This window comes from Oculina patagonica, chromosome 2, assembly GCF_052425735.1.
Source record: "Oculina patagonica isolate OP01 chromosome 2, crgOcupat, whole genome shotgun sequence".
Lineage (NCBI taxonomy): Eukaryota > Metazoa > Cnidaria > Anthozoa > Scleractinia > Oculinidae > Oculina > Oculina patagonica.
In genome coordinates this window covers 33,777,852-33,801,695 of record NC_135759.1, presented here as the reverse complement: position 1 = coordinate 33,801,695, position 23,844 = coordinate 33,777,852, and the positions used below count along the sequence as shown (strand labels likewise).

General features: G+C 38.0%; 2 protein-coding genes across 4 annotated transcripts in view; one reads left to right on the top strand and one right to left on the bottom strand.

Annotated features, from left to right (window-relative positions):
* Window positions 1-23,844, bottom strand: part of LOC144644287 (uncharacterized) — a 28,453-nt gene that overhangs the window by 1,655 nt on the left and 2,954 nt on the right. Inside the window, exons 2-13 of the mRNA XM_078503741.1 lie at window positions 7,661-7,787; window positions 6,570-6,668; window positions 6,010-6,198; window positions 5,330-5,443; window positions 4,994-5,236; window positions 4,363-4,620; window positions 3,657-3,950; window positions 2,847-3,107; window positions 2,098-2,253; window positions 1,732-1,940; window positions 986-1,141; window positions 135-532 (exon numbers count right to left, since the gene is read on the bottom strand). Of these exons, the coding sequence (XP_078359867.1) occupies window positions 135-532; window positions 986-1,141; window positions 1,732-1,940; window positions 2,098-2,253; window positions 2,847-3,107; window positions 3,657-3,950; window positions 4,363-4,620; window positions 4,994-5,236; window positions 5,330-5,443; window positions 6,010-6,198; window positions 6,570-6,636 (2,345 nt within the window). The 5' untranslated portion in view covers window positions 6,637-6,668; window positions 7,661-7,787. The remainder of the gene's footprint in view (window positions 1-134; window positions 533-985; window positions 1,142-1,731; window positions 1,941-2,097; window positions 2,254-2,846; window positions 3,108-3,656; window positions 3,951-4,362; window positions 4,621-4,993; window positions 5,237-5,329; window positions 5,444-6,009; window positions 6,199-6,569; window positions 6,669-7,660; window positions 7,788-23,844) is intronic.
* Window positions 9,816-23,337, top strand: LOC144642017 (neuropeptide receptor 22-like). Of its 3 annotated transcripts, XM_078501017.1 has the most exons (3): window positions 9,816-9,951; window positions 19,400-19,661; window positions 21,597-23,337. In XM_078501017.1, exon 3 carries the CDS (start codon window positions 21,604-21,606, stop codon window positions 22,744-22,746), a length of 1,143 nt encoding a protein of 380 aa, XP_078357143.1. In that variant the 5' UTR covers window positions 9,816-9,951; window positions 19,400-19,661; window positions 21,597-21,603; the 3' UTR covers window positions 22,747-23,337. The 3 variants fall into 3 exon arrangements, with proteins under 3 accessions (XP_078357143.1, XP_078357145.1, XP_078357144.1); XM_078501019.1 differs by lacking the exon at window positions 19,400-19,661 and having other exon boundaries at window positions 9,852-9,951; XM_078501018.1 differs by lacking the exons at window positions 9,816-9,951; window positions 19,400-19,661 and adding an exon at window positions 16,144-16,214.

Genomic DNA, 23,844 nt, shown 5'->3' with positions numbered 1-23,844 from the left:
GGAAGAGAGACGGGAAAGGAGGGAGCCCTCCTTCTTTCCCCCTCTCCCTAAGTTAGCACGTGCAGAATAAACACCTACACACCTAGAGAAGATACTTTCAAAGATGTAACAAATTGAAATCATTGATTTCAAACCTGTTTGTTTGAAGACTAATCCAGACTGATATCGTGATGGCCTTCTGGGGTTTTTCCCTGAAATTATTGCCCGGTATTTTCAGTTGTCCCATGGTCATATTAACAGCCTTTCCACACGTTCCGTTAATGGATGTAGTCGTGCCGTTAACAGCTAGGCCATTGTTGGCCAGACCAGACTGGTCATACACGGTTTGGCCAGTGAACAGATCAAAGCCATAGTGCAGCACTATTCTGTGATAATTGCACGTCTGTGCAAGAAGTGTTATTTCGTTCTGCTTCAAGTCGCGTTCAAATAAGTAGAACTCGTCGATGATGCCATATAGATTGTTTTGTTCGATCCATTTACCATCACTCCCTTTGTCGTACGCTTTACCAATGCTGATTTTACCAGCCCAATCCTAGAGAAAACAGGAAAGGCACTGAGGGTTTTGCTGACAAAACTATGACTAGCAAGAGTGGAAATCAACTAAGAAATGCTAGAGAAAGCTGAAGCAGGGATCGAAATATTCATTGTTATTATTCAACAAATGCGCGCGTTGCCCATATATTGTCAAAATGTTATCGTTATCTGTCATCCGTACATAACAGATATCCTGCGATAGGTTGCCAAGATTTGTTCAAATTCGTGCAAAGCGCTGCATAACCATAGTTTTCCTAGCTGCAAAATGTGTCTCGTTGACAAATTGTTGAATATTAAAACAATTATCCTGCTCAATCTTACGAAATATCGTCTGATTTTCGCCAACTCAGCCTGCGGCCTCGTCGGCTAAGTATCGGGCGATATTGCACTGCTTATTAACATAGCTTTTGTATGTATTGAAAAAAAAATTACTGCCGTGCAAAATGTTTACCTGTGAGAGAATTCCAGAGCCAGTAAACTCTTGTTTTTTCAACACTCCGTTCACATAGATCTCAGATTTCCCGCCAGTAGCTGTGTAAGTGCAGCTGACATGAGTCCATGTGCCCGCGGGCACCACTGGTGTGGTTGTTTCGGCGCTGAACACAGTCTGAAGGAAAACATAACAGCGAGTCATGAGTGCTGTGAGCCTGTGACTAGCAAGCTGCAATATATATAGCCAGTTAGTTTCGTAACATCTGTTTTGTTTTGCGCACATACACGAGAAGAAAAATTCGAAAAACTTACTACCATTTCTGCTATAAAGTTGACTATATCTCTTATAAAATGTATTATTGTACAGGAGACCTCGGAGCATTACATAGTTTTTTCTTCATCAATTGCAGAAAAAAATAACTGTCATAGGTTTTATCAGCGTTCTGTATTTTTTAGAAAGATAAGCCATTGGATCATCAGCTAAACCAATAGAAATACTGGCCGTCGGTTTCCATGGACTTTGATAGTTGGCTCAGAACTTCGTCTCTTACCAATAGAGACTTCTAACTCGCATATTATTGTCAATAATGTTCGCAATACTAGTGTAAAACTTTCGTACAAGAAGGTGGGCAACATTGGCCCACCAATCTCTTCAGAAACACAGGAAACCACAAGATCAAGCTACTTGCCAAAAACACATGCATGCATGTACGCATTGCAGACCTATTTTATTCTAAACACGCAAAAGAAAGGCGCGCAGTTGACCTGTGATTTTTCGTTGCGATGAAACCATTTGACTCGTCCGTCAGTGATCATAAGTGAATATTGCACGTGACTGTTCCACGGGTTATCCGGGTTACAAGTGCTGAAGATAGACTGCTGACCACGGTTGGTATCTAGTTTGAGCCACAGCGCCACTGTCACACTAAACAGCGGCTTTCTTTGTATCCGCTGTCCATCAATTAGGATATTACCTGAAAAATTAAATGTTGGTAAAAAAAACATTGTATATAAGCTTGCGTGTGGAAGGCATGATAAGACATCGGTTCACAACCAGACCCATCCCCCCGACTACTTTTATTTTAGGTTGCTATGACTACAATTTAACTGTGCCAAACAATGACGACTCACCTCCATGCAGCTTTAGTCCGTTCCCACAGTTCCCACTGGTCTTTGTCACTGTAGCGAGGCTCGTCAACTCACCGTTGTTCCCGCTGCCAGAGTCATCATACACGTTACTACCTGACACGCGATCAAATCCGAAGTAAACCACTTGGCCAGTACTCGCTGAAAAAGAGAAACCACAAACGTCAAAATCATTGTACGTTCTTTTATCCTCAGCTAACGTACAGCTACCTCTTAGAGTGTGTCATAGAACACCTATACTGGGGGGCACTATGGCAGTAGCTGTTTTTGGAGGCGAACGCTAAGCTTATTTCCTCTTGTCTTTGCCGATTATTCATGAAAGACCGGCCTATAACGTGCCACACTGAACCTATGACACACGATTTTAGGTCTCTTCATCACATGACCTAGATTAAAACATTGCTCATCTGTAGATCTTCAAAACTGGTTCATCACGGGCCTCCAACCATCTTGTCCATTTCCTCTTTAAAGAAAACTACAGTGTTGTTACTGTTACTAGCAAGCCACAAGCAAAGAGCAATTTTCGTTCTGAGATTTACAACCAAGGTGATGGTAGGGCATAAGCTAAGTATTAAGTGCGATTTTGGTTAGTCAATGAAAAATTTCAGCCAATTCAGTGAGTAACTGATTGTATAAAAGCAGGTCTAGTGGAGATGCATCACTCAGAACTAAGGGGAAAAAATGAAATCTGAACGGCTTTGAGCTGGAAAGGGAATTTTCGAGCAAATACTTACGTGTTTGGGCTGAGCCAAAGTTACAGTTGTCATAAAGAGTGTTCACTTCAAATGGAGACAGCTCCCTGTTGTACATGTACACTTCATCCAGTGTGTCAACATCTGTGACAGTTCCTTCATGTTTACCAAATGCTGCATAGCTGTCCCAGTCTTCCGAAAGACGGCCCGACCCAGGCCCCTGCTTGTTAAGGTTTCCGTTGATAAATACTTTGGCCACGCCACTTTTTTCACTGTACGTCACCGCGACGTGCACCCATTGCTCTGCGATTCATAATAATCAACATGTAAACGAAACAGTATTGAAAGTGATCTTCAAGTGCATTAGGATTATATTGTAACGCAGCGTGGCTGAGTAGTGTCGGCGCTAGTCTTATAATTAGCCCTGGTTTCAAGCCCTCCACCCTGCCACTAGCTGGATTTCTCGGTCGTTCTGAGTTTAAATTCTAGGTCACACTTGCTTATTAGCCAACTGGTCTGCCTCCTTTCATTGCGTTTTTTAAATCATCTTATGTTTAGTAGCATCCCAATTTCTCTAACCTTCGGTTTCTCAAAATTAACGCCCAATTTCTGGAGCCAGTTTTCGTTTCCCTTGTATAGTACTTCTCTGTAATTTTACCTCTGCTTTCTCGAAGCAATTTTCGTTTCCCCTTATAGGTTCGAGAAATCGGGATTCTGTTATTAATAGCTTTCTCTATTTGAGTGGCATGCCTGGAAACTAGCCATCTGGAAGATACGTGCATGACCACTATAAACATCCATTTTTTATAACAACAACAACAACAACAACAACAACAACAAATAAACACTTACTCTCAGTAACTATAGGATCAGTTGTTACTTTAAACAGTTGCTTGTCATTTTGGTCGTTGTGACTCCAACTGATGGCGCCGTTAATCATGGTCAGCAGATACTGGTCGTGTTTATGCGCAGAATGCCCACCAATCGTGTCAAACAAGTAATGCTTTCCCTTTACTGACGTGGCGTTAAACCACAGCGCCAGTGTAACACCGTCAATTGGTTTATTTCGGAACGTTTTCCCGTCAAGTTTAATGTCTGCTTGTCCCGCGCTTAATTGTACGCCATTACCACATGTTCCTTTGGCGGCTGAGAAGGAGAATGATTTGAAAGAAAAATAGTTAAAAAATATTATTAAAGGCGCACAGATCAATAGAGATTGCAATGAAATTTCCTGATACGACTCTTCTAAAATACCTATAAACAAACACTAAATTGCAGACATCTTTCCTGTTCAGATTTCCCATAAGCACATAGATTTGATAAACTTTAATTTTGTCAGGCGGTGAAAATTAAATCGTAGCTATCATTAGACAGGCTTTTTTTTAGCTGTTGCATAGGCTCTTCAAAGATGGCTACAAGCACACTGATAATGCCACATAACTTCAAAAAGTCGCGCGTCTCCTGAAAAAGACACTAATCGCAAATTATGCGGGAAGATAGTTATAATCTCTCTCCCTTCTCTATTCAGGATACCATGACACGTAAGAACCATACTTACGAGGAGGAGGGGCTGGGGTCGGCTGGCCTGGTTGCAGAGGGGGTCCACCAATTTCGCCGTGGTTCAGAAGCCCCGAATCATCAAGAAATTTGGTCCCGCTTTTCTTGTCAAAACTCAAATGCAAGATCATGGTGCTTTTCGGCCCCTGACACTTTTGTATAAGTGCCTGAAGTTCTGGCTCAGGTAGAGTCCTATTGTATATGTACAGCTCGTCTATATAGCCTTCCAAACGACCCTGTCCGCCATATTGACCTATGCCTGTAAATATAGGCAGATGGAAAAAGTTACACGTAACGTTTTGAAAAGTAAAAATTCACGCACAAAGTAAGTTATATAGCTGTAACTTCCTCGTCCCCTAGTCGCCTGCTCGTTGGTTGACCCGAGGGCGTAGGGGGATATGACCTGCAAAAAAGGTGCAAATAGCCTGCGAGCAGGCTCTCTATTTAGGGGCAACGTGAATTGAACTCCTTGAGCGCCAAATCTACTCGGGGGCAACGTGAATTGAACTCCTCGAGCGTCGAAGGCGCAATCCCGCGACACAAGCTTTGTGCTATAAAAGCTTTGGAAAAGCCCGTGGAAGAGGCAGTAGCTGTAGTCTTGCATGAAGCAGAATATCTCTTCTTTCACCTACCTGCATATTTAGACCAATCACGCGACAGAAATACACCTGGGTCAGCGGTTTCCTGTTTTCTCAATTTGCCGTCGATGTATATCCTCGCACTGCCTCGTAGACCGTCATACATCACGGCCAGGTGGTACCATTTTCCGTTGGATAGCACAGGGCCGTCTGTTATGATACTAAACACCGTAGAACCGTTTTCATTTCGGTGAAACCAGCGTACCCTTGCGTTTTCTACTTGTAGTAGATACTGGGCTGAAATGGCAGGAAATAAGTCAAGTATTATCTTTCGTATTGACATGATAGCTTAACACAATATCGCAAATCACTTTTAAGATAACTACTCACGATCCTCATGATTAGACTTTGGTGGTCCTCCGATAGTCTCAAAAAGAACTATTGTCCCGGATGCATCCTTTAGCTGTACCATCATGGCAATCATAACTTCGATATATGGGATGCCTACATTTGAAAAAATAGGCATTCCGTGAGCAAATTAAGGTTATTATTGTTCTACTTCTTCCTGGTCCCTAGTAAGCAGAGCTAGTCATATAGACGGACATGTCCTTCCATCCGTCCGTCCATCTGCCAGCCAGCCACCAGTCAGTCAGTCAGTCAAGTCAGTTGCACGCTACCAACATATATTCCATTCTTTTCATCAGACTGTCACAGTATGAAAATTGGGATTTACGTGTAGTTACTAAGGCGGTTTAATCTGGTGTAAAGTTGGTTATCCAACTTTACACCATCAGTTAAATGTTGTTAAGGGTGGTTAAACCGACCTTTACACTACGGTGTGTAAAATGTGGATTTAAAGTTGGTGTTAAGGAGTCTATTTATCTGCCTTTATACTTGAGTGTAAAGCTGGCATAAAGGTCAGCTTTAAAAAAATGTAAAGTTAGCGTATAGCTGATTAAATTCCAAATTTACGCCAGCTTTACTTGGGCTTTACACCACAGTAAAGTTATGTTTTCATGCTGTGTGTCTTTCTGTTTTTTTTTTTAACTAGAACTAGAACTAGAGCTCACCAACAAACTTAGCTCCATCTATGGTGATGCCTCCACCACAACACACTTTAGCACACTTGCCACAGCTGCCAGGTATCTTATCCAACATAGCGGACTTGAGGGTCGCATTGTTGTTGTGCAATGAATCATCGTAAAGACGATCTCCATTGTAACGATCAAAACCAAGGTAGAATACTTGATTAACATCCTCTAAAATAAAACATAAATAACCATTCAGCAAGTATATTGACAAGGATTATTGAACCAGCTTAAAAACACATCCTTTACATGGATCTTTACAGAGGTATGCCGGTGACCTCGTCACCAGTGGCTGCCCTCCCTCGCCCCGCGGCCGCCCCTCCCTTGCGTCCACGGTTCCTCCTTCGCTGGTGGCGGTTGTTGGTGGGGACCTGGGCGGAGACCCGATCCTAACAGGGGGGGGGGGGGAATCTTAAAATGGTGAAGTTAAACTTTTAGTCAAACAGAGATGTTTGAAATCATATTACAAGCAATACAGCGGGCAGTATTATGTCCTCCACCGACCTTACAATTGACCAATAAGAAGCAAGATGCTAACTCACGTGTCAGTCCAGCCCAAGTGACGGTGACACCCACTAACAACAAGAGACACACACATCTCAAGTGCATGGCTGGACAGTGCCTTCTTCAATGCCTTTTTCCTTAAAAAATAAGAAAAGTGTGCTTTAAGGAATTGTTTAAAACTTGAAGCTATGCGGATAAGTAAGTAATGAATGAATGACTTTATTTAAGTGTCTAAAGAACCTAGCCGAGGGTAAAAATCATCTACTAATAGGGACACAAATATATAAGGCACTGTAACCTGCAGTCACTACAGTAAGGGTACAATAGACTTTCTTGTACGGGTAGCATCATAATTTCCCTGAGTAGTATGGTCGACCGTCTTGAATTTAAAGTTTGTGCAAAAACAGACTGGAGTCAAACATGGATCGACGTTACTGGGTCTTTATTGCAGTCTGAATCTTGGGTAGTGGCGCAAATCTAAGTTTTAAACGTTGTTGGCGCTTTATATGCTCAAAGTTTTATTTTTTTTTTCTGGTGCGTGATAAGAGAGGATGATCTTCCGCCTATCTCGATGAAGTAAAACAGAACATGTACATCGTCGACGATCACGGATTGAAGTAAAAGAGAGATATAAAGAGAATTGATTAGACAAAGTTTATATCCTTCACGATCACAGTGTGAAACGAGATCTTTAAAGGGATAAATTAAAGTGTTAAACTTAGAATCATCATCAGGAAAATTGCTAGTTTCATTAGATAAAATATGGCAACTTCTTGCGCGGGATCGGTGAGTAAACATACAAACCACAGGTTGAATGCGAATTAAACAATGTGACCACAGGAAAGCGCTTTGAAATATGTCGGGTAACTTTAAGTTATTTAAGACATCGAATTAGAAAGGAATCGAAGACTGATAATAACCATTATTTGTATTAAATACTGCGCCGAAAACGCGACACGCAGGGCTATAAATCCGAACTAACTAACTAAAGAAATCTGAATCAAGATCAAGACCGTCCAACCTGAGTGACAAGAATTTTTCACTGGTTTGACCCTCGCAGCGAGGGTATTTTATGCTTGTAAGAATGGAGAATTGTTTACTCTCAAAAGAATTTTCAAGTTCAACTCACCTTTTAAGAATCGTTCAACGCGCTCATGATTATCTAAGTCCGTCATGTCGGCTCTAAAATCGCCATCTTTGATCTTCACCAGAGGTTCGCCAAAGCATGACGTCATAGTTTTGGAGCGCGCGTAGCCCTTCAAAGAAAGACGGGTGTTGATGTTGATAGTAAGCAACAAAATAACACATGCAAGACAGGTTCAGTTTATAATTCCCATGCCCCCTGGCAGGTTAAAACGATAGTAATTAATGCGCGAGGATTTCGCGTGTAAAATGTTGGTTTTTACCAAATAAAAAAATGTTTATTGGGCGCTAATCTTTGGCTAAGGACAAAATGCTGAACAACATATCTTTAACTTATTATTTTGGAGTTTTAGATTTTAAATGACAGTCTTAAGCGTTAGCCCTTCTGACGAATTCTGAGTAATGATATTAATTCACGCTCGTATCATCAGCTGCACGTTTAGAATAAAACGGCGTCAAAGGTTTGAAGTGTCTTCTTACATGATTCGTTCCCAGTCGCCTCGTTTAAGAACGTTGTAAAAAGTGTGTTAAAATATTTTTATAAGAGACGTTTGTGCTAGTGCTTGAAATCATAGTAAGTCATCGCCCCTATGATTGGTTTTAGCGTTATTGAATTAAAAATGGTCAAAGTCTACACAGAGCGCGGGACGCCGAAGTGCAATACACGGGGCTAAGCTAGGGATAGACTTGAAGCGTCTCACCGTTTTCACGACCTCAGATCAGCCGCTTCAGTTTATTTGTGCTGCTGTCTTCGGTGGACTGGCGCAAAAGCTGTTAAAAATATGAGCTGAGAGGTTTTCTCTTCGGCTTTCCCGCAATTTGCATTAGGCCGCGTTGCCGGCACTGGAATGATTTAGAACACGAGTTGGACAAGTTTCAAGGCGGGTTTCTTCTCTCGCGCTCTAACTTTCTCCAGCGCCTACTAATGCATATTGCGAAAAAGCCGCCAGAGAACCTCTCCTTGAGAGCTTTGAAAAAAAAAAAAAACAACGTGCTTGCAATCAATCCAGGTTTGGCCGTTGTTTCATCGGCTTGGGGACGTTTCCGCCCGTACCACGAAAGCCTCGGCTACGGCTAAAAACCCTCTGATATACCAAATGTTTCACGGCGGTTTTATGCTACAGTTTCTTACAGAAAGACGCAGTCTCCATCAGGTATACTGAATTTGTAATAAACGAGTACAAACAAAACAAAACTACCACTTGTAAGAAGGTAAACTCGGTAATGAAATATTACAAAAGCCCTACAGTACTACGCATGGGCTAAAAGAGGCACCTATTCAGCCACCCTCCCCTCCCTTCCCAATCTAAGGAGATAGTAGCCGAGGAACTGTTTAAAAAAATTATTCCAGCGACTTTCATTAGAAAGTGCAACGGAAATTAAGTGCGACAGCTTATTTTATTACCGACAAAGCGCAAGAGCCTCTTATTACAAATTTAAAGTGCGACAAACGTTATTGCAAAATATGACGGATATTTCAAAATGGGATAGATATTACAAGCTCGAAGTGCGACAGAACGCGCCTTCATCGATCGCTGTCGCACCACAGAAGTTTGCACCATGCAAACGCCGCCTTTTTTTAGTTAAGAGGACTTGTGAATGAATATAGTTTTTCTATATAGCTTACAGAGTTTCAAAAGTAACGTTTCTGGTCACGCGCGCGCTACGTTTCGATATTAAAAGACACCTCCTCTCCTTGCGCTAAAAGTAATTCGACGGTATTCATGAGTATTGATTAATCGTAATTACTGTCATTTCACACCGCGCTTACTTAGCAAGAACTTATAAACCTGTAACCTAGCAACGACGCTGACAACGAAAATCGGAAGCTCTATAAAAGCTATTTGGCCAAAAGTAAAGTTTTTTTTTTTAAAAATATGCTTTTGTCTCAATTGTCATCCAAAAAGAGAAAAGGAGTTTTATCTTCTTTTCATTGTGTAAGCGTTTTGGGGTTGGGCATACTGATGATAGCTCTTATATTTGTCCCTTTGACAAGACACCAAACTTTTCAATTCAGTCAATTTGTAATCAACACCCGTTTTGGCCAATAAGTTTTCAAGACCAGCGTTTTGCCTGCTCAGGTGTTTCCTGCATTACAAACAATTGGTAATTACTCACTGTTATTATCGCTTGCATGGTCAGTCGTTTCCTCGGCAGTCAAAGTAAATTTTAATAAAACGAAAACCACGCAAAGTAATAACATGAATTTGAAAAGATTAGTGTTAGATGTTGCATTTCTAATGAATCAAGTTGCACGGCTTTCATACGGAAACGGAGGTAAGTTCTTAAATAAACATTTTTATCTATACGACCTATTTTTATCTATATTTTGACATTATACATGGCTTTATCGCTATAAATTTTGCACAGTTTCCTTTATTGGAGAGAAAATTTGTGTTTGCTGTCTTGTCTTTCCGCTGTTCCAGTCTCTATTGTTTGGAGATTTTCAAAGATACGTTAAGATTGCAAAGCAGCTCTCGTTTCATTAGCTTAGACTTAAAAGAAGACTATTTTGTTAATTTTCGACTGAAGCAGCCGTGGAAACTAGCTGAAACTACTGCACATCCGAAACGCTTTGCAAGAAAGGCATTTGCTACTTTTAGGGACCGATTATGTTATACGAAGAAATATTGCACGACTACACTTTTTGTAAAGTCACTGGGTGTTTTCGGCGAAAATAATTTATTACATGCAGGGCCTGTTTTCGAACTCCGCCTTCACTTCACAAGATTCTTTCCTGAAGGCAGAAAAGGTTCAACTTCATTCGCTGATCAGTTTTGATTACTAGTGACTACTCGCTACGTACGCTTGTATCACAGAGTGAAACTGATTAAATTTTTTTTTCATTTTATAACTGGTACATGTTCTGCATGTTCAGTGAAACTGTTTAATTAACATGTCTACTGAGCGAAACATACAATGCCCCGTAAATTAAGCCTTTTGTCTTTGTCCGGGCTGAGAATAAGGCCGATGATTAAACGAACCTCAGAGCAGGTCCTTAATTTGCCAAAGAAAGGATGCTTGTTGTCATGCTTGTGAATTATAACCCACAGCATACTTGTAAAGGCAAATTTTTAAGCAGCCCTGTCGGTCGGAAATGCCGTCTATTTTTCCTTTTAAAAAATATACTATGTTTTCTGCCATTCAGTGCCTAAGATATATTACACCTGAAAGTTCTGAATGTAACTGAATTAAAAAATTCGCGGTCATGAACCACTTTCTACAACAAAATACCCACGAATTGTTTCAGTCTTCACATCGTCCCTTTACTTCTTGTAATTTCATAGTCTATTTCAGTTGGTGCTGGCAAACAAATCTCCAAATGATGCAGCTGTGTAGCTTTTGTTAAGAGCCGTTTTGTTTAGCTTTGTTATCGAGGCCGTTGTTTATCAATCACTCGCACCAGTCTCTAGGTTTTACCACTCACAGCGGATAAGAACTATTGGAACAACCGCTGACTTGAAGCCTTTTCTCTCAAAACGAGATCAGAGCTTTTAACTTCATTAAAAACAACAAGTTAGGGACAAATCCATCCATATCCTCCAAAAACCTCTATCAGGCTGGTTTGGGCAGTTGCGCATCTTATAATAAGTGGCAAATTTTTCAAGTAAGGGATTTTTTTTTCTATGAATCATAAATGTTGTGGTTAAAAGTTATCGTTGGTTCAATTTTTTTAAAATCAGTTTGACTTTATTTTCCTTTGTTTCATACGATGATAATCAATACGAGACAATTTAAAATCAAATCAAATCAAACTGGTTTGAAAAATTTTGCTAAACCACAAATAATATTAGATATTGAAAATACAGTAAGACTTTATATCTGAAAGCCCTCAAGAAATGTCATTCTTTGTGGCGCAAACGTGTGCGATAAGAAAGTAGATCTCAACTACCAGCTAATACTATACGCTGCTGGCTATGCATGCAACATTATTCTTTTCTTTTTAACATGATTCCTTTTTTTCAGTGGACGAACGCATGTCGCCGATAGCTTTATAAGTGTCGCTTCATTTCACTAGAAACGTTTCGTAAAATTGTAATTTTACTTTTAATGTCGACTCAATAGCGCGGCACTGTTTACAAGCATGGTAGGAAATGAAGAAAACAAGTCAAGAATTGTACTTTTTTTTTCTTAAAATTCTATGACTGCAAATGAAAGACCACGTCTGTTTAACGTGACTAAACTGATGTTTAACTGGACGGAATCATTTTTCTTTTGGTTCAGTGTTGCGGCTTTATCAGCTTATCCTATAGCAGCCCAAAAATTAGTTTGTGATACTGTATGTAGCAATCATTGAAGTAAAAAAGACTCTTTTTTATCTAAAAATAAAAAAAGCCCTGAGTTTTTAAGCCACGATTTTAATGGAAAAAATATCAGTTATTGAAAAATTCTTCTCGTTAAACGACAAATCGCAGAAACTTCTGAATGACCAAACTTTTCTCTTGAAGCCTCATTGAAGCCTGCATGTGACAGTATATTATAATTTATGCTTTTCATCCTAAGTATCTGAAATCTTAGCAAATCTGTAGAATTGAATGAAAGAGAAGTAATTTGTTTTAGCCTTCAATATTTCACTTGCAGATAAAACCAGTTTTGAAAGGAAATTACCGTCTTAGAACTTTGTCATTAGGCCTATATCCTGGGTAAATATATTGCCTAAAAGGTATTAAATAGATTTCATTTGTAATTTTCCTTTTCTTTTTGTCGGTTAATGGGTTTCGGCAGTTTTCTGATCTACGTCACCGCAAATGCATAAAGCGTCAATTTTTCCAAATCAACGCCTAAATCTCGAAAACAATCGAGGCAAACGCTTTTAAATTTCATTAACTTAGTCTTAATGAACTCAGATGATATTGACATGAAGAGTTGAGAAACAATTTACAGTTTTTACCGAATGGTAATGAGGTTATGTTATGGGCCGCATTTTCTCACTCGAACACTCACTCACTCGATTCTGATATCAAACCGCAATTAATTTAGCATTAAAACGAGAAACGTGCTGACAGAAAGGTCCTTTAAACGCATTCAGCACATGTCAATCAAATCTCAACCTCGTTCCAGGGTATCTCTCTTTCAGGGAACTAAATTGAATTTCACAAAACAAATCGAAAGAGGATCACTTCCACTTATCCTCTGGTGATAAAAGAGAAAAGAATTCGCTCAACGAAGCCTCAGAGCATAGGCTATCAATTACCCATTCACGTAAGAAAACATTCAAAGACGCGTTTTAGTAAACACAACATTCATGCACGTTTTTTTTTTCGCGTCACATCATCTTCGTGTCACGTCATCCGTTCTTCATCTTTTTGAGTCGTGCAGAAACGCGCATCTTTCTCTCAAATTTTAATGGCTGCTTAAAATAACGCTATACGTGCTGGCAGAAAAGTAAACATATTCACAAAACAAATTTACTTAATGCTAAAAAGGATCAAAGGTTACACTTAAATATTTTTTGTGATAAAATAGAATTCGCGCTACGAAGCCTGAGAGCACGAACCATCAATGACGCAATTCCCAAGGAAATTCACAGGGAAATAAAGTGAGATTGTGTTACATTATTGAACGCTTATTTGAAGAAAAAAACTATCAATGACCCATTCACGCAAGAAAACATTCGAAGGCAAATTAAGTGAGATTGTGACATTACTGATAGCACCAATGAACTACATATAGTTACGCTTAAAAACTGTTAAAATTATTACGCTCGCCTTGTGACGTGTTTTAGTCAACACAACATCCACGGCACGTTTTTGTTTCGCGTCACGTCACCTCGTGTCACGTCATCCGTTTTTCATCTTTTTGACTCGAGCAGATACACGAAGTGCTCGGGCGTATCTTTTCTCTCAATTTTTTTTCGCTGCTCAAAAATAACGCTATACGTGCTGACAGAAAAGTAAACATATTCACAAAACAAATTTACTTAATGCTTAAAAGGATCAAAGGTAATACACTAACCGGTAAATATTTTGGTTGTGAAAACTGAATAGCGCTACAACCCCTGAAAGCACGAGCCATCAATGTCGCAACTCACGTGGAAAAATAAAGCAAAGTGAGATTGCTTTACTTTATTGGACACTTATTTAAAAAAAATGCGGAGGTCGGCACTTCATCCATCGAATTACCATGAGGTTGCTCGAAGAGCCTTTGATTATTTACAGCTTTATTTTAAAATAAAAACACATTCGGTGGGCGTCCGTATAAATGAATATAAAACCCCACTCTCTTTATTGTTTTGTTCAGCTGATGACTGAAAAGTAATTTAATCAAACTCACAAAATGTTTAAATAAATTTATACAAAAATCAAGTTATCCAGACTCAGAATGGAGTTACCGAAAATGCCAAAATTAAATGATTCTGTATGTAACCGATGCAATAAAAACACTTAAATGGAGCAGAAACGGACAATTTTTGAGGAAAATAGTCAAGCAGCGACTTAAACCAGAACGTACCAGGCGGACACTCATCCTGTGGGAATCATAAATATCATTTCGGCTAACAGTTTGCACGTGCCCATCGAAGAAAAACCATTTTTGAAACGAGTTTGAGTCCATAGTTCATAAACGGTTAGACATCAAAAAATGGCCAAAAAAATAAGGCTTACAGTGTGTCTCTACTACAGCGATTTTCGTTTGACCTCGAAAATGTGTTTTGTTAGAGTTGGTTTTCTGTTGTGTGTGCAAAAGTTGAAAAGATAAATTAATTTCCAGTTCGATGTTTTCGTTTGCTTCCCATATCAATCAATAAGAAATCTCCGCAACGACAATAGAACATTTGCATTTGCGTGTGTTGGGTGTTTGCGTTCGCTAGATCAACCAAAAACGCGCCCATCCGTTTTCGTTTGTTGAACCATTGAAATGTCCTCTATCCGTTCGTTTTTTGTTTGTAGTCTGTTTGCGTGTTAAGACTGAAACCTGGTTAAAAAATCGTTGTCGGGATAACGTGGTTCTAGTAGTTTTAACATACAACACGAATTCTGTTATGGGACAGGTCACGGGAACAGTTTTCCAGAGCGGAAGCCATGTCTCCTTGTCTAAAGGCCTTCGAGACAAGGCTCCGTAACAGGATCATGATTTTCTCTGTATTCATGCCCTCTATCCTGCCAACACAGTTAAAACCCACGAATAAGAACCTACATTTTCCCTAGTTATTCTAAAAAGGTTCTTACATAAATGGTTATTAGTACCGATCTAGGCTATTTTAGGTTTTAAATGGGTTCTTATTTCTTTAAAAAAATTCACAATGTTGCTAACAGAATTTTTAGTGGTATCCAGCCTGTATATAAAATTTGCATATCCTTTCCTGTAATTGTATCAATAATAATATTTTATGATTTTCAACTTGGCATTTACATTGCAACTGGAGTGATAAGGCTCCAAGGTGTCTCAAAGAGGATTTAAAATGTTGACTTTTCTTATTTCCCTAAAAGTAAACATGTTTAATCCATTTTAGCAGGGCCGTAACTAGCAAGAGGCAAGACGTGGCACTTGCCTCGTTGTCTTAATTTTTTTCCAAAATTAAAAGCAAGATATGTTTTGTTGAAAAACTAATCCCCAGTTGAACAAGATTGATTTTTGTCAAAAAAAGACCTCATGAAAATGTCTCTTAAAGAGATTCAGAGCTTCCAGATTTCAAACTTTTCTGAGGGCATGCCCCCCAGAACCGACTATCAAGATCTTGCCCCGACTATGGCAAAGGTCTAGTTACGGCCCTGATTTTAGAAAATAAGAACCTATTTCCAAATTTTAGGCTGAAGAGGTTCTTCTATGGAGGGTGTCTAACTGGAGAATTTTAGCCTTACAGACAATACGCGTGTATTTTATTTTTAAAATCCCACACATGCTGCAGCTTATTCCGTATTCAGTACGCCGAAAAAAATGAAATCCCTCTTACTTTTAATATGGTTACTTGAAGAACTAGCATTTTGAAGTGCATTTTGAACTTGAGGGGGCTTTTTCATCTTGATTGGGTGATTGATGCAGCAAGGTAAGGCTTTAGCACGCAAGGAAATATTTTTTTTTCTGTCATTGTCCCTTTTTTGTCACTGTACCTTACAACGCTGTAAAACGAGGCCAATAAGCTCAATTTGTCAGTGCTAATTTTTTTTTGTAAACAATAAAAGAGAAGTGATTTATTAGAAAATGTGAAGTTGACCAAAATGATATGTGCCTTATCTCACGCTTTCACTAGCAAATTTGAAAATAAACATCTAAATGTGCTTTAATTTAAGTGCGAAGGCGATTGGTTTCAAAACAAATAAAAAAATAAAATGTGAATAAAATATCTCACCGAAAACAAAATGGTATTCAATTCGAAGTGACAATAGAACGAAAATGGATCAAAATTAAGGAAAATTGCGACAAATCACGCAAAGCAAACTAAAAAAAATTGGCTTAAGTTTTCGAGAGCACCATCTTGCCTTTTTCATAAATTTTCCTTGTACTTTACCACTCAGTCGGTGTAAACCTCAATCACCGAAACAGTCTCTGAGTCTCTCAACACTACTCTTAAGCGGACAGTCGCACTTATTCCCAAAACTAAGGTACTTTGCAATTTTATTTTCCGTCGTTTAGTAAGCGACTGACGGCACTTTGTTATATTGAACCTTGTATTTTTCCTTGTAAACGGAAAAGCCGGGGAGTGGGAAAGGGGAGTTGAAGTAACACTGTTTTTCAGAGTAGATCATTAATTTTACTTCCGTAGCTGGGTTTAAGGCATTCTTAGACATAAGTGCTCTGAATAGCAGAAAGACATTTCAGACACAAAGTCTAGAATGATGGCGACTGAAATTAAACAAGACACACTATTGAGTATTGTTTTTTGTAGATCAGACAAAACCTTTTTGGCTTATTCTTTTTCCGCGAGCTTCCAGTAATTTTCGCGAAAAGGACATAATTTCGAATAGAAAAGGCGTAGAAACTAAAATGACTGAAATAACTTTCTTTATTTCCATTTTACGATTGAAACTCCAATATCAACATCGATTACTAAGAAGAAAGTGTGATATATTATCGAGTTCTCCAAACTAATACTATGCAAAGTGTCCAGAGACCAGTAAGGAGAATTTGAATGCTGACATCTGGAGATAAAGGCTTTTTTAATTAAGATATTTTACTAGGTAAGAAGAATTAAATATATTTTTTTCAAAAATGAAATATGAAACAAATTGAAAAAAAAAAACTAAAAAAGTGTTGGCCAAAGAATGAACATGAGCTTATTCTCAAATTGTATTTAACTTAATATGTTCGTCACTCAAACCTTATTTGCTTTAAAGCAGTAGCATTACTTTTTATTAGTTATTTTGCAGAAGCTACATGACTTTAGGTCTGACTGACCATTGAACTGTCCCGAGCTTCCACTGGGAGGCAACTTGGGAAGCAGGGATGGCGCAACAGAATAGCGCTTGCTTCCCACCAATGTGGCCGGGTTCGAATCGATCCAGAACCCAGCCTCATATGTGGGTTAAGTTTATTGTTGGTTCTCGTCCTTCCTCCGAGGGTTTTTCTCTGAGTTCTCAGATTTTCTTTCACAAAAACCAACACTTCTAAATTTCTTATTCAATCGGGAATACACGGCCTCACAAGCTTCTAGGTTTAAATACTACCGTGAAAAAATAAAGGTATAATTTATTTATTTTCCGAGTCATGATCCACTTTTAATCCCACTAAAATCTGAATGACACGGATGATGGGCTGCAGCCGGCAACAGCTTCTTTAGTAACGCGTTTTTATTTTGCAACTGATATTTTAATTAACACTACCTTGGATCAGGGCGTAAGCAAGTAAGACGCATTTATTGCTCCTCGGAGGAATTTTAGAAAAGTCACCTTTTCACATTTTGCTCGCTGCATTGTTTTGTAGATGACGAGGGTGTAATTTCCGTTTTTGTCTCAAAGAAAAAATGCCGACGTTTCTTTTCAATCTTATAATTAGTAAGGATGCCCGTTTAATATATATCAGTCACTTCGTCTTATAAATAATAACAAGGCTGGTGATAAAATGTGAATAAAATATCTCACCGAAAACCAAAATGGTAGTCAAGTTGTAATAAACGTTTGAAAACCGTTAAGTGGAAATAACATAAACTCAAGACCAAAGAAAAAACCTCAAGAACAGTTTATTTCAATGATTTGTTTCGGCTTGTACGTGCATGATATACATATGGACTAGTTTTATAGAAACGAGATCAAATTAAACATGTTATTCGTCTTTTATCCGGTCATTGTTGCAGATATTTGGAGTTAAAAGACAAACATGGAAATTCTAACTCTTTGGAATGAATTTGTTTACTTTTTCTGGCTAATAGTGACTTTAGAGAAATTTAAACGGAATTTTTTTTTAAGGAATACGAAGGTGTTTCACGGTGTGAATGTTTATTTGACGAAGCATGCAATTTCTTGCCAGTTAATAAAAAAAATATTTAAAAGAAAATACAATATTGCTACAGAAAGAGCTACTGCTGTTTACTTACTCAGCTAATTTTTCAACAGAAACAAGATTTTAAAGATCTTTTAGATTAAAAGATTAAAAAACATACCTTTGACCAAATTCGTTTATTGCAAATGTAACGAAAACTATGCCTGTCTGCAGCTGGCACAAAATGGAAAAAGCACAAAATTCTGAAAACAAAAAGATCATATTTTCTGTGAATGTTTTATTATATTCTACTAAATAATTTGACTCATTAAATAGGTACATGACTTTTAACGTAAAGTATAGTTCAGAAAAACGCTAAACACATGGAAAGGTAAAACTTAAAGTGAATTAATAATTAATCTAAAATTCAAGGCAAATTCAAAGTTTGCACTGGTGAGAAACAATGACATCCAAACTACGTGCTCTAAACTCGACTGTCAAGTTATTAATAGTATGTCATTTTTGATTTGCTGACCAACCTAATAAACCCATAAAAAGTGTGATATATGTGTCAATTGCTAGATAGAATAAATGTTGAGTTTTTGATGGACTAAGATCTTGGAAACAGACTAAGATCTTGGAAACAAGGATTCCAAGAATTCAGGCTCTCTTACTTCGATCTGTTTTCTTTTAGCGTCCTTCAACACACGGACATGGCATAACGAAAAAGTTTGCCAAAGAAAATGAAATAGTTTATTTATTGTAAAAAGTCTAATGTTCAAATAACGCAACATACATGTTTATGTCAATAGGGCCTTTTTCTTTTATTTTCTAGGCCAGTACTGTTCATTTTCCGGACCATTCATTAACATCAAAAACATAAATACAAATATAACTCATTTACAGTAATATTAGTTTGAATCGATGTTAGCTTTTCTATTTATTAAGTTCCTTCTTTTATCTGTGATGCGAGATAACCATTCAATAAAGATTTGTAATTTTTTCAACCTTGCTTGTAAATTTACATGACAACAGTCTGTTTTGTTTCGATTTCAAAAAGCTGCCCATGTTTTTTCCAACTAGAAGGAAATGACATCTACCGCTGTAATACAAATTTGAAAATAAACAAGCTGGCCCTTTGAAAAATTCAAGCTTCTGTAATTGGCAAAATAAAATATACGTGTCTATAAAAAAAGGCAAGATAAATTTTTGGAATATTGGTGCGTGGAGATAAGTATAATACCCAATTTGACATCTGACAGCAGACAGTACCACGCCTGACAAACTGACAAAAGATCTTTTACCTTAAAGAAAGCGGAAAGAAAATGGCTTTTGTATTATTAATGTTGCTTCATTTCCTCTGTTTTTTTAGGACACGGACATTTATACCATATGACAGATATCCACTTATTTCACAACCGCTTATTTATCATTGAGATTTAAGAAAACATTTGCACTTGTCCAGTGACTTACGCAGCTATATAAAAGCAGCAAACACTCCTAATTACTGCCATAATTCTCAGGAAGCAGTAACCCTAAACCCATCAGGAAGGATTTATTTATTACCTACCTGAATAGAGAAAATTTCGAACTCCGCGAACATCACGTCTCGTCCTTTGCTCGCAAAATTTCAGGTAAGATTTGATTTATACATGATTGTGGCTAATGTTTTATAGTTTTAAGGTATGTTGGGACGAACTAGAAGAAAAATATGTACGGTCAGTGGAGATAATAAGTCAGCAGAAATTTATTTCAGTACAAAGCTATACATGCAGTTCAAGCTTTCATTTAAGTTAGCTGCTATCGTTAAATAGATTAAAAATCGTGTCGAGAGATGCATGAAGATGTAAAAGAAAGAGCCAGGATTTCCCTTTATTTTTCAGATTAAGCTTGCCCGCTGCGGAAATGGCTACTGTTTAATGTTAGTAGGGTACTTTTAGAAGTGTATTATCTTCAGAAATATAATGTCCTTGTTACTTAAAAGATTATCGGTTATTTTAAAGATTATTTTAAAGCATATATTTTAAAGATTATCGGTTTGAGTATGTCCGTGTAATTATAGTTGAAGTCGGGGAGACTAAGCAAGAAATTACAACAATACTGAACAAAAATCCTGACAGTGTAAATGAAACCAGCTTCCATTTGATAGTTGTTAGTATTTACTGTTCACTGAGAAAATTCTTGAGATGCAAATGTTAAATTTTTGAGATACACTCTCAGCATGATCCTAAAAGTCCAGCAAGAGTACCTAATATTTTTAATATTATTAAATTTTCAATTTTGAATGGCCGGGGAAAAAATCTTTATACGCAATGTTTTGATTCATTTGCATCGGACAAGAAAAAGAGACAACGACGTAAGTTCATCATAAAGAACCTATCTGAAATCTATTCGTAAAGGAAATCTCATTTATTTGTGTCACTAATAAACTAATTGTTTAATATGTCAAGAATTATACTCGATGGTTAGGAAAGAAAACAAAAATGGCAATTTTTTAACGTCATGATGGCTCTTCTGACCCAATAAAGTGGACAATCAAGGAAGTGAAAATGGCTTTGCCACAGGAAATATGGGGGACAAGGCCAAGGGTATTTTGTACTGTTTACAATAAAAAGACAATTTGGGAAGCAGAAATGTTTTTAGCCAAATATATTGACGTAAGGTTTAAGAGCGTTATAGTGTCTAAACACCTAAATTTGTCATTATGTACACTTCATACGATGAAGCCATCAATGTAGGAAGCACAAATGAAGTGCCAAAATTACACGAACAGAAGTTGATTGTTATTAATCCTGACATGTGACACCTTTAGTTATATATGACCATTTTAGTACTTTTTAAAATGACCAAGCAGTCCGGAAAATCTGTTTCTCGTGATTTAATTCACAGAGAAATATTATGCATTATGAAGGCTGTCAAACAGTGCACTGAGTTTTTCAAAGACATGTTGCGCAGAATGAGTATTTTCGTTCGATAATTTCACCTTCCATCGAGCTAATATAATTATGTGCAACTGGACTGTTTTACTGTTTTACTATTTTTCGATTCCTTCTACTTTTCGTCCAGTTCGTTTTATCAATAAGAAAAATGACACATCGCTGAATAATGAACTTTAGTACTTGAATGATAATTATGATTCTTGAATGATAATTATATGTTTTAAAACTCTCTCTCATAGTGTTGACAGGTTTTTTTGTTCGTTATATTTTAATTTTTATTGTTGGGCGTTGTTATATTTATCTTTCTCTTTTATTGCCCAATATCTTTTGTTGAATAGATCGCATGGTGTATCTTATTCAACAAGCGCTTGTATGTTTTGAATACTCGTCAGTCACTGGTAATGGAAATGTTTGGTTGAAAGGGCAAAAAGGACCGGTTTTATATAGTTATCATCAGAATGGATTTCAGAACCGTTTGCAATTTTCAATTTCAAAATTGCATTCCTACTGCTTGCAGAGTTCGAACCTTTTAGATGTAAGGAAGCAAAGAGGTATAGGGCAACTGTGCAAATAGAATTAACATGTAGTTTTAAAATGTATGACATTTTTGGTCAAATGTTTACTCTGCAGGAGGAGAATGAATAACTCAAGTGTGATGTCCCAAAGTATCTCCGGCGGCACATCGGAAACTGCGCCAACAAATGTCTCAATTCAGATCATCGAGACAATTACGGCCGTGCTGGTAATGATAGGCTCGTTCTTCGGTAACTCCCTGGTGATCTGTGTCGTCCTGCAGAGTCTCCGCATGCGCACCGTAACCAATTTCCTAATCGTGAACATGGCATGCGCAGACATACTCTACACCGTAGTTGCCATGCCTCCCTTGTTCGTTATGATTTTTGAAGGCTACAGCTGGGCTATGAGTAACCGCGGGCTCGGCATCTTCTTTTGCCAGGTTGTCAACTTCGGCCAGTACATGCTTGTTCCTGTTTCGGTTCTCACTTTAGCTGCCATCGCTTTTGATCGATTCTTCGCCATTTTGATGCCGCTGAAACGCATCATCAACAAACGTGTCTTTAACTGGATCATAGCCGTCATCTGGGTAACTTCCATTGCCGTGGCAGCGCCAATGCTCTTTTCATTACGAGTGATTGAAGATGACGACGGGAGTCTGACCTGCAACGAAAACTGGGCGCCAGCATTTGACAATGAAACAGCGCCTAAGAACTACGCGCTAGTTTTATTCTGTGTGGTGTTTTGTCTTCCGATCTGTATTATAACTGTGTTATACACGGTGATTTGTCGTCATCTGTGGCACATGAAGGCACCTGGAGAAACCGAAAGAGAGGAATCCAAGAATCTGCTGAAGCGGCGTAATTCACGGAGGAAGGTCGTGAAAATGCTTATTACGGTAGTAGTGGTGTTTATCATATCCTGGCTACCATTACAGATCGCTACCTTCATGTACTTCTTCCAACAAGCTGTGATTTCGGAATCTCTTTACTTCGCGTGTGAGATACTCATGCGTGCCAGTTGCGCTATCAATCCAGCGCTCTACGCCATCTTCAGTGAGAACTACCGCCAGGGATTTAAAAGGGTGCTGGCCAGATGCTGCTGCTCGAAACTGTCAGCTTTTATTCCTCAAAGGGTAGCAAGCTCTTCGTCTTCACGACAACAGACGGTGCCTTCTGTTATGAGAAGTGAGAACGCTTTGTCCAAACGTAACTACAGCAAGAAAAGTTATGACGAGGCTGAAGGCGAAGATGAACACCAGATCTAAAACACTGTTCAGTTTAAACTGAACATTGACAAAGCGAGGACTGTAGTCTGTGAGCATTTTCACCAAAAAAAGCTTGCACCGGTTGACGAGCATAAAAATAGCGGAAACAAAAGGAGAATCGAGAAGCCGTTTCTCTTGAAAAATAAAATGTTGTTTTGCAGGTAACATTTAATTCACGACCGAGTACATAGACAAGAATTAATAATATACGCATATTATTTGACACTCATATTAGTCATGTACTTGTAAATTTTCAGTACTTATAATTACCTACTTCCCTTGGTAAAATTCGATCAAGTCAATATGCAGTTCTCGCGTTAAAATGTGTCATTATTACTGCGTGCCAAGTATAACTCTTTGACAAAACAAACAATAACCAAAAACATTTGTGTGAATCATTAAAAGATTGATAGGTAGCATAAATAATTTTACAATATACTAAAAGAATTGAAAATAGAATGCTTTACGTCAAAGAGAAGTTCCAGCAGTATGTCCCCTTTTCTGGAATGCATACGCTAGTGCTTCACGAATGGCCTTCAAACAAAAATTTATTGCTGTAAATTTAGTGCAACTACAGAAGGTGAATGTTTTATGAATCTTATCAAAGAAAGAGTTGCCCTCTTAAATGAACCTCAGCCCTGCCATTCAAAATTAGATCTTGCTACCATTAGGGGACTTTGCAAAATTTTTCACGGACGTCCCCGTCGCATTTGAGATTCTTCCTAGGCATGTATAAAAACATGAGCTTTAAATGCCCAATAAAATAGCACAAATAAACTCATGATCACTTACTTAGGATTAATATCAAAGGCGACTTCGTGTACTTCAATTTAGTAATACTAGCTATGCTAAAGTTTTTTGTAGGTTGACTATTGTAAAAAGAAGATATATACCAGAGTTAGAGTATAATTATTATAAGCTTGTAGGTAAAAAGCTTCAACATTTCGTGAATTTGGTATAGCCAAAACCAACAAATATGCAGCTAAATAAATAAACAAAAAATACAAGAGAAAAATATGATTTATCACTGTCTTTTAAGAGTTGCGCTGTCGAACAGTTTTTTCTGATCAAAGTTAATAAAAATTTCAGCATCAAATG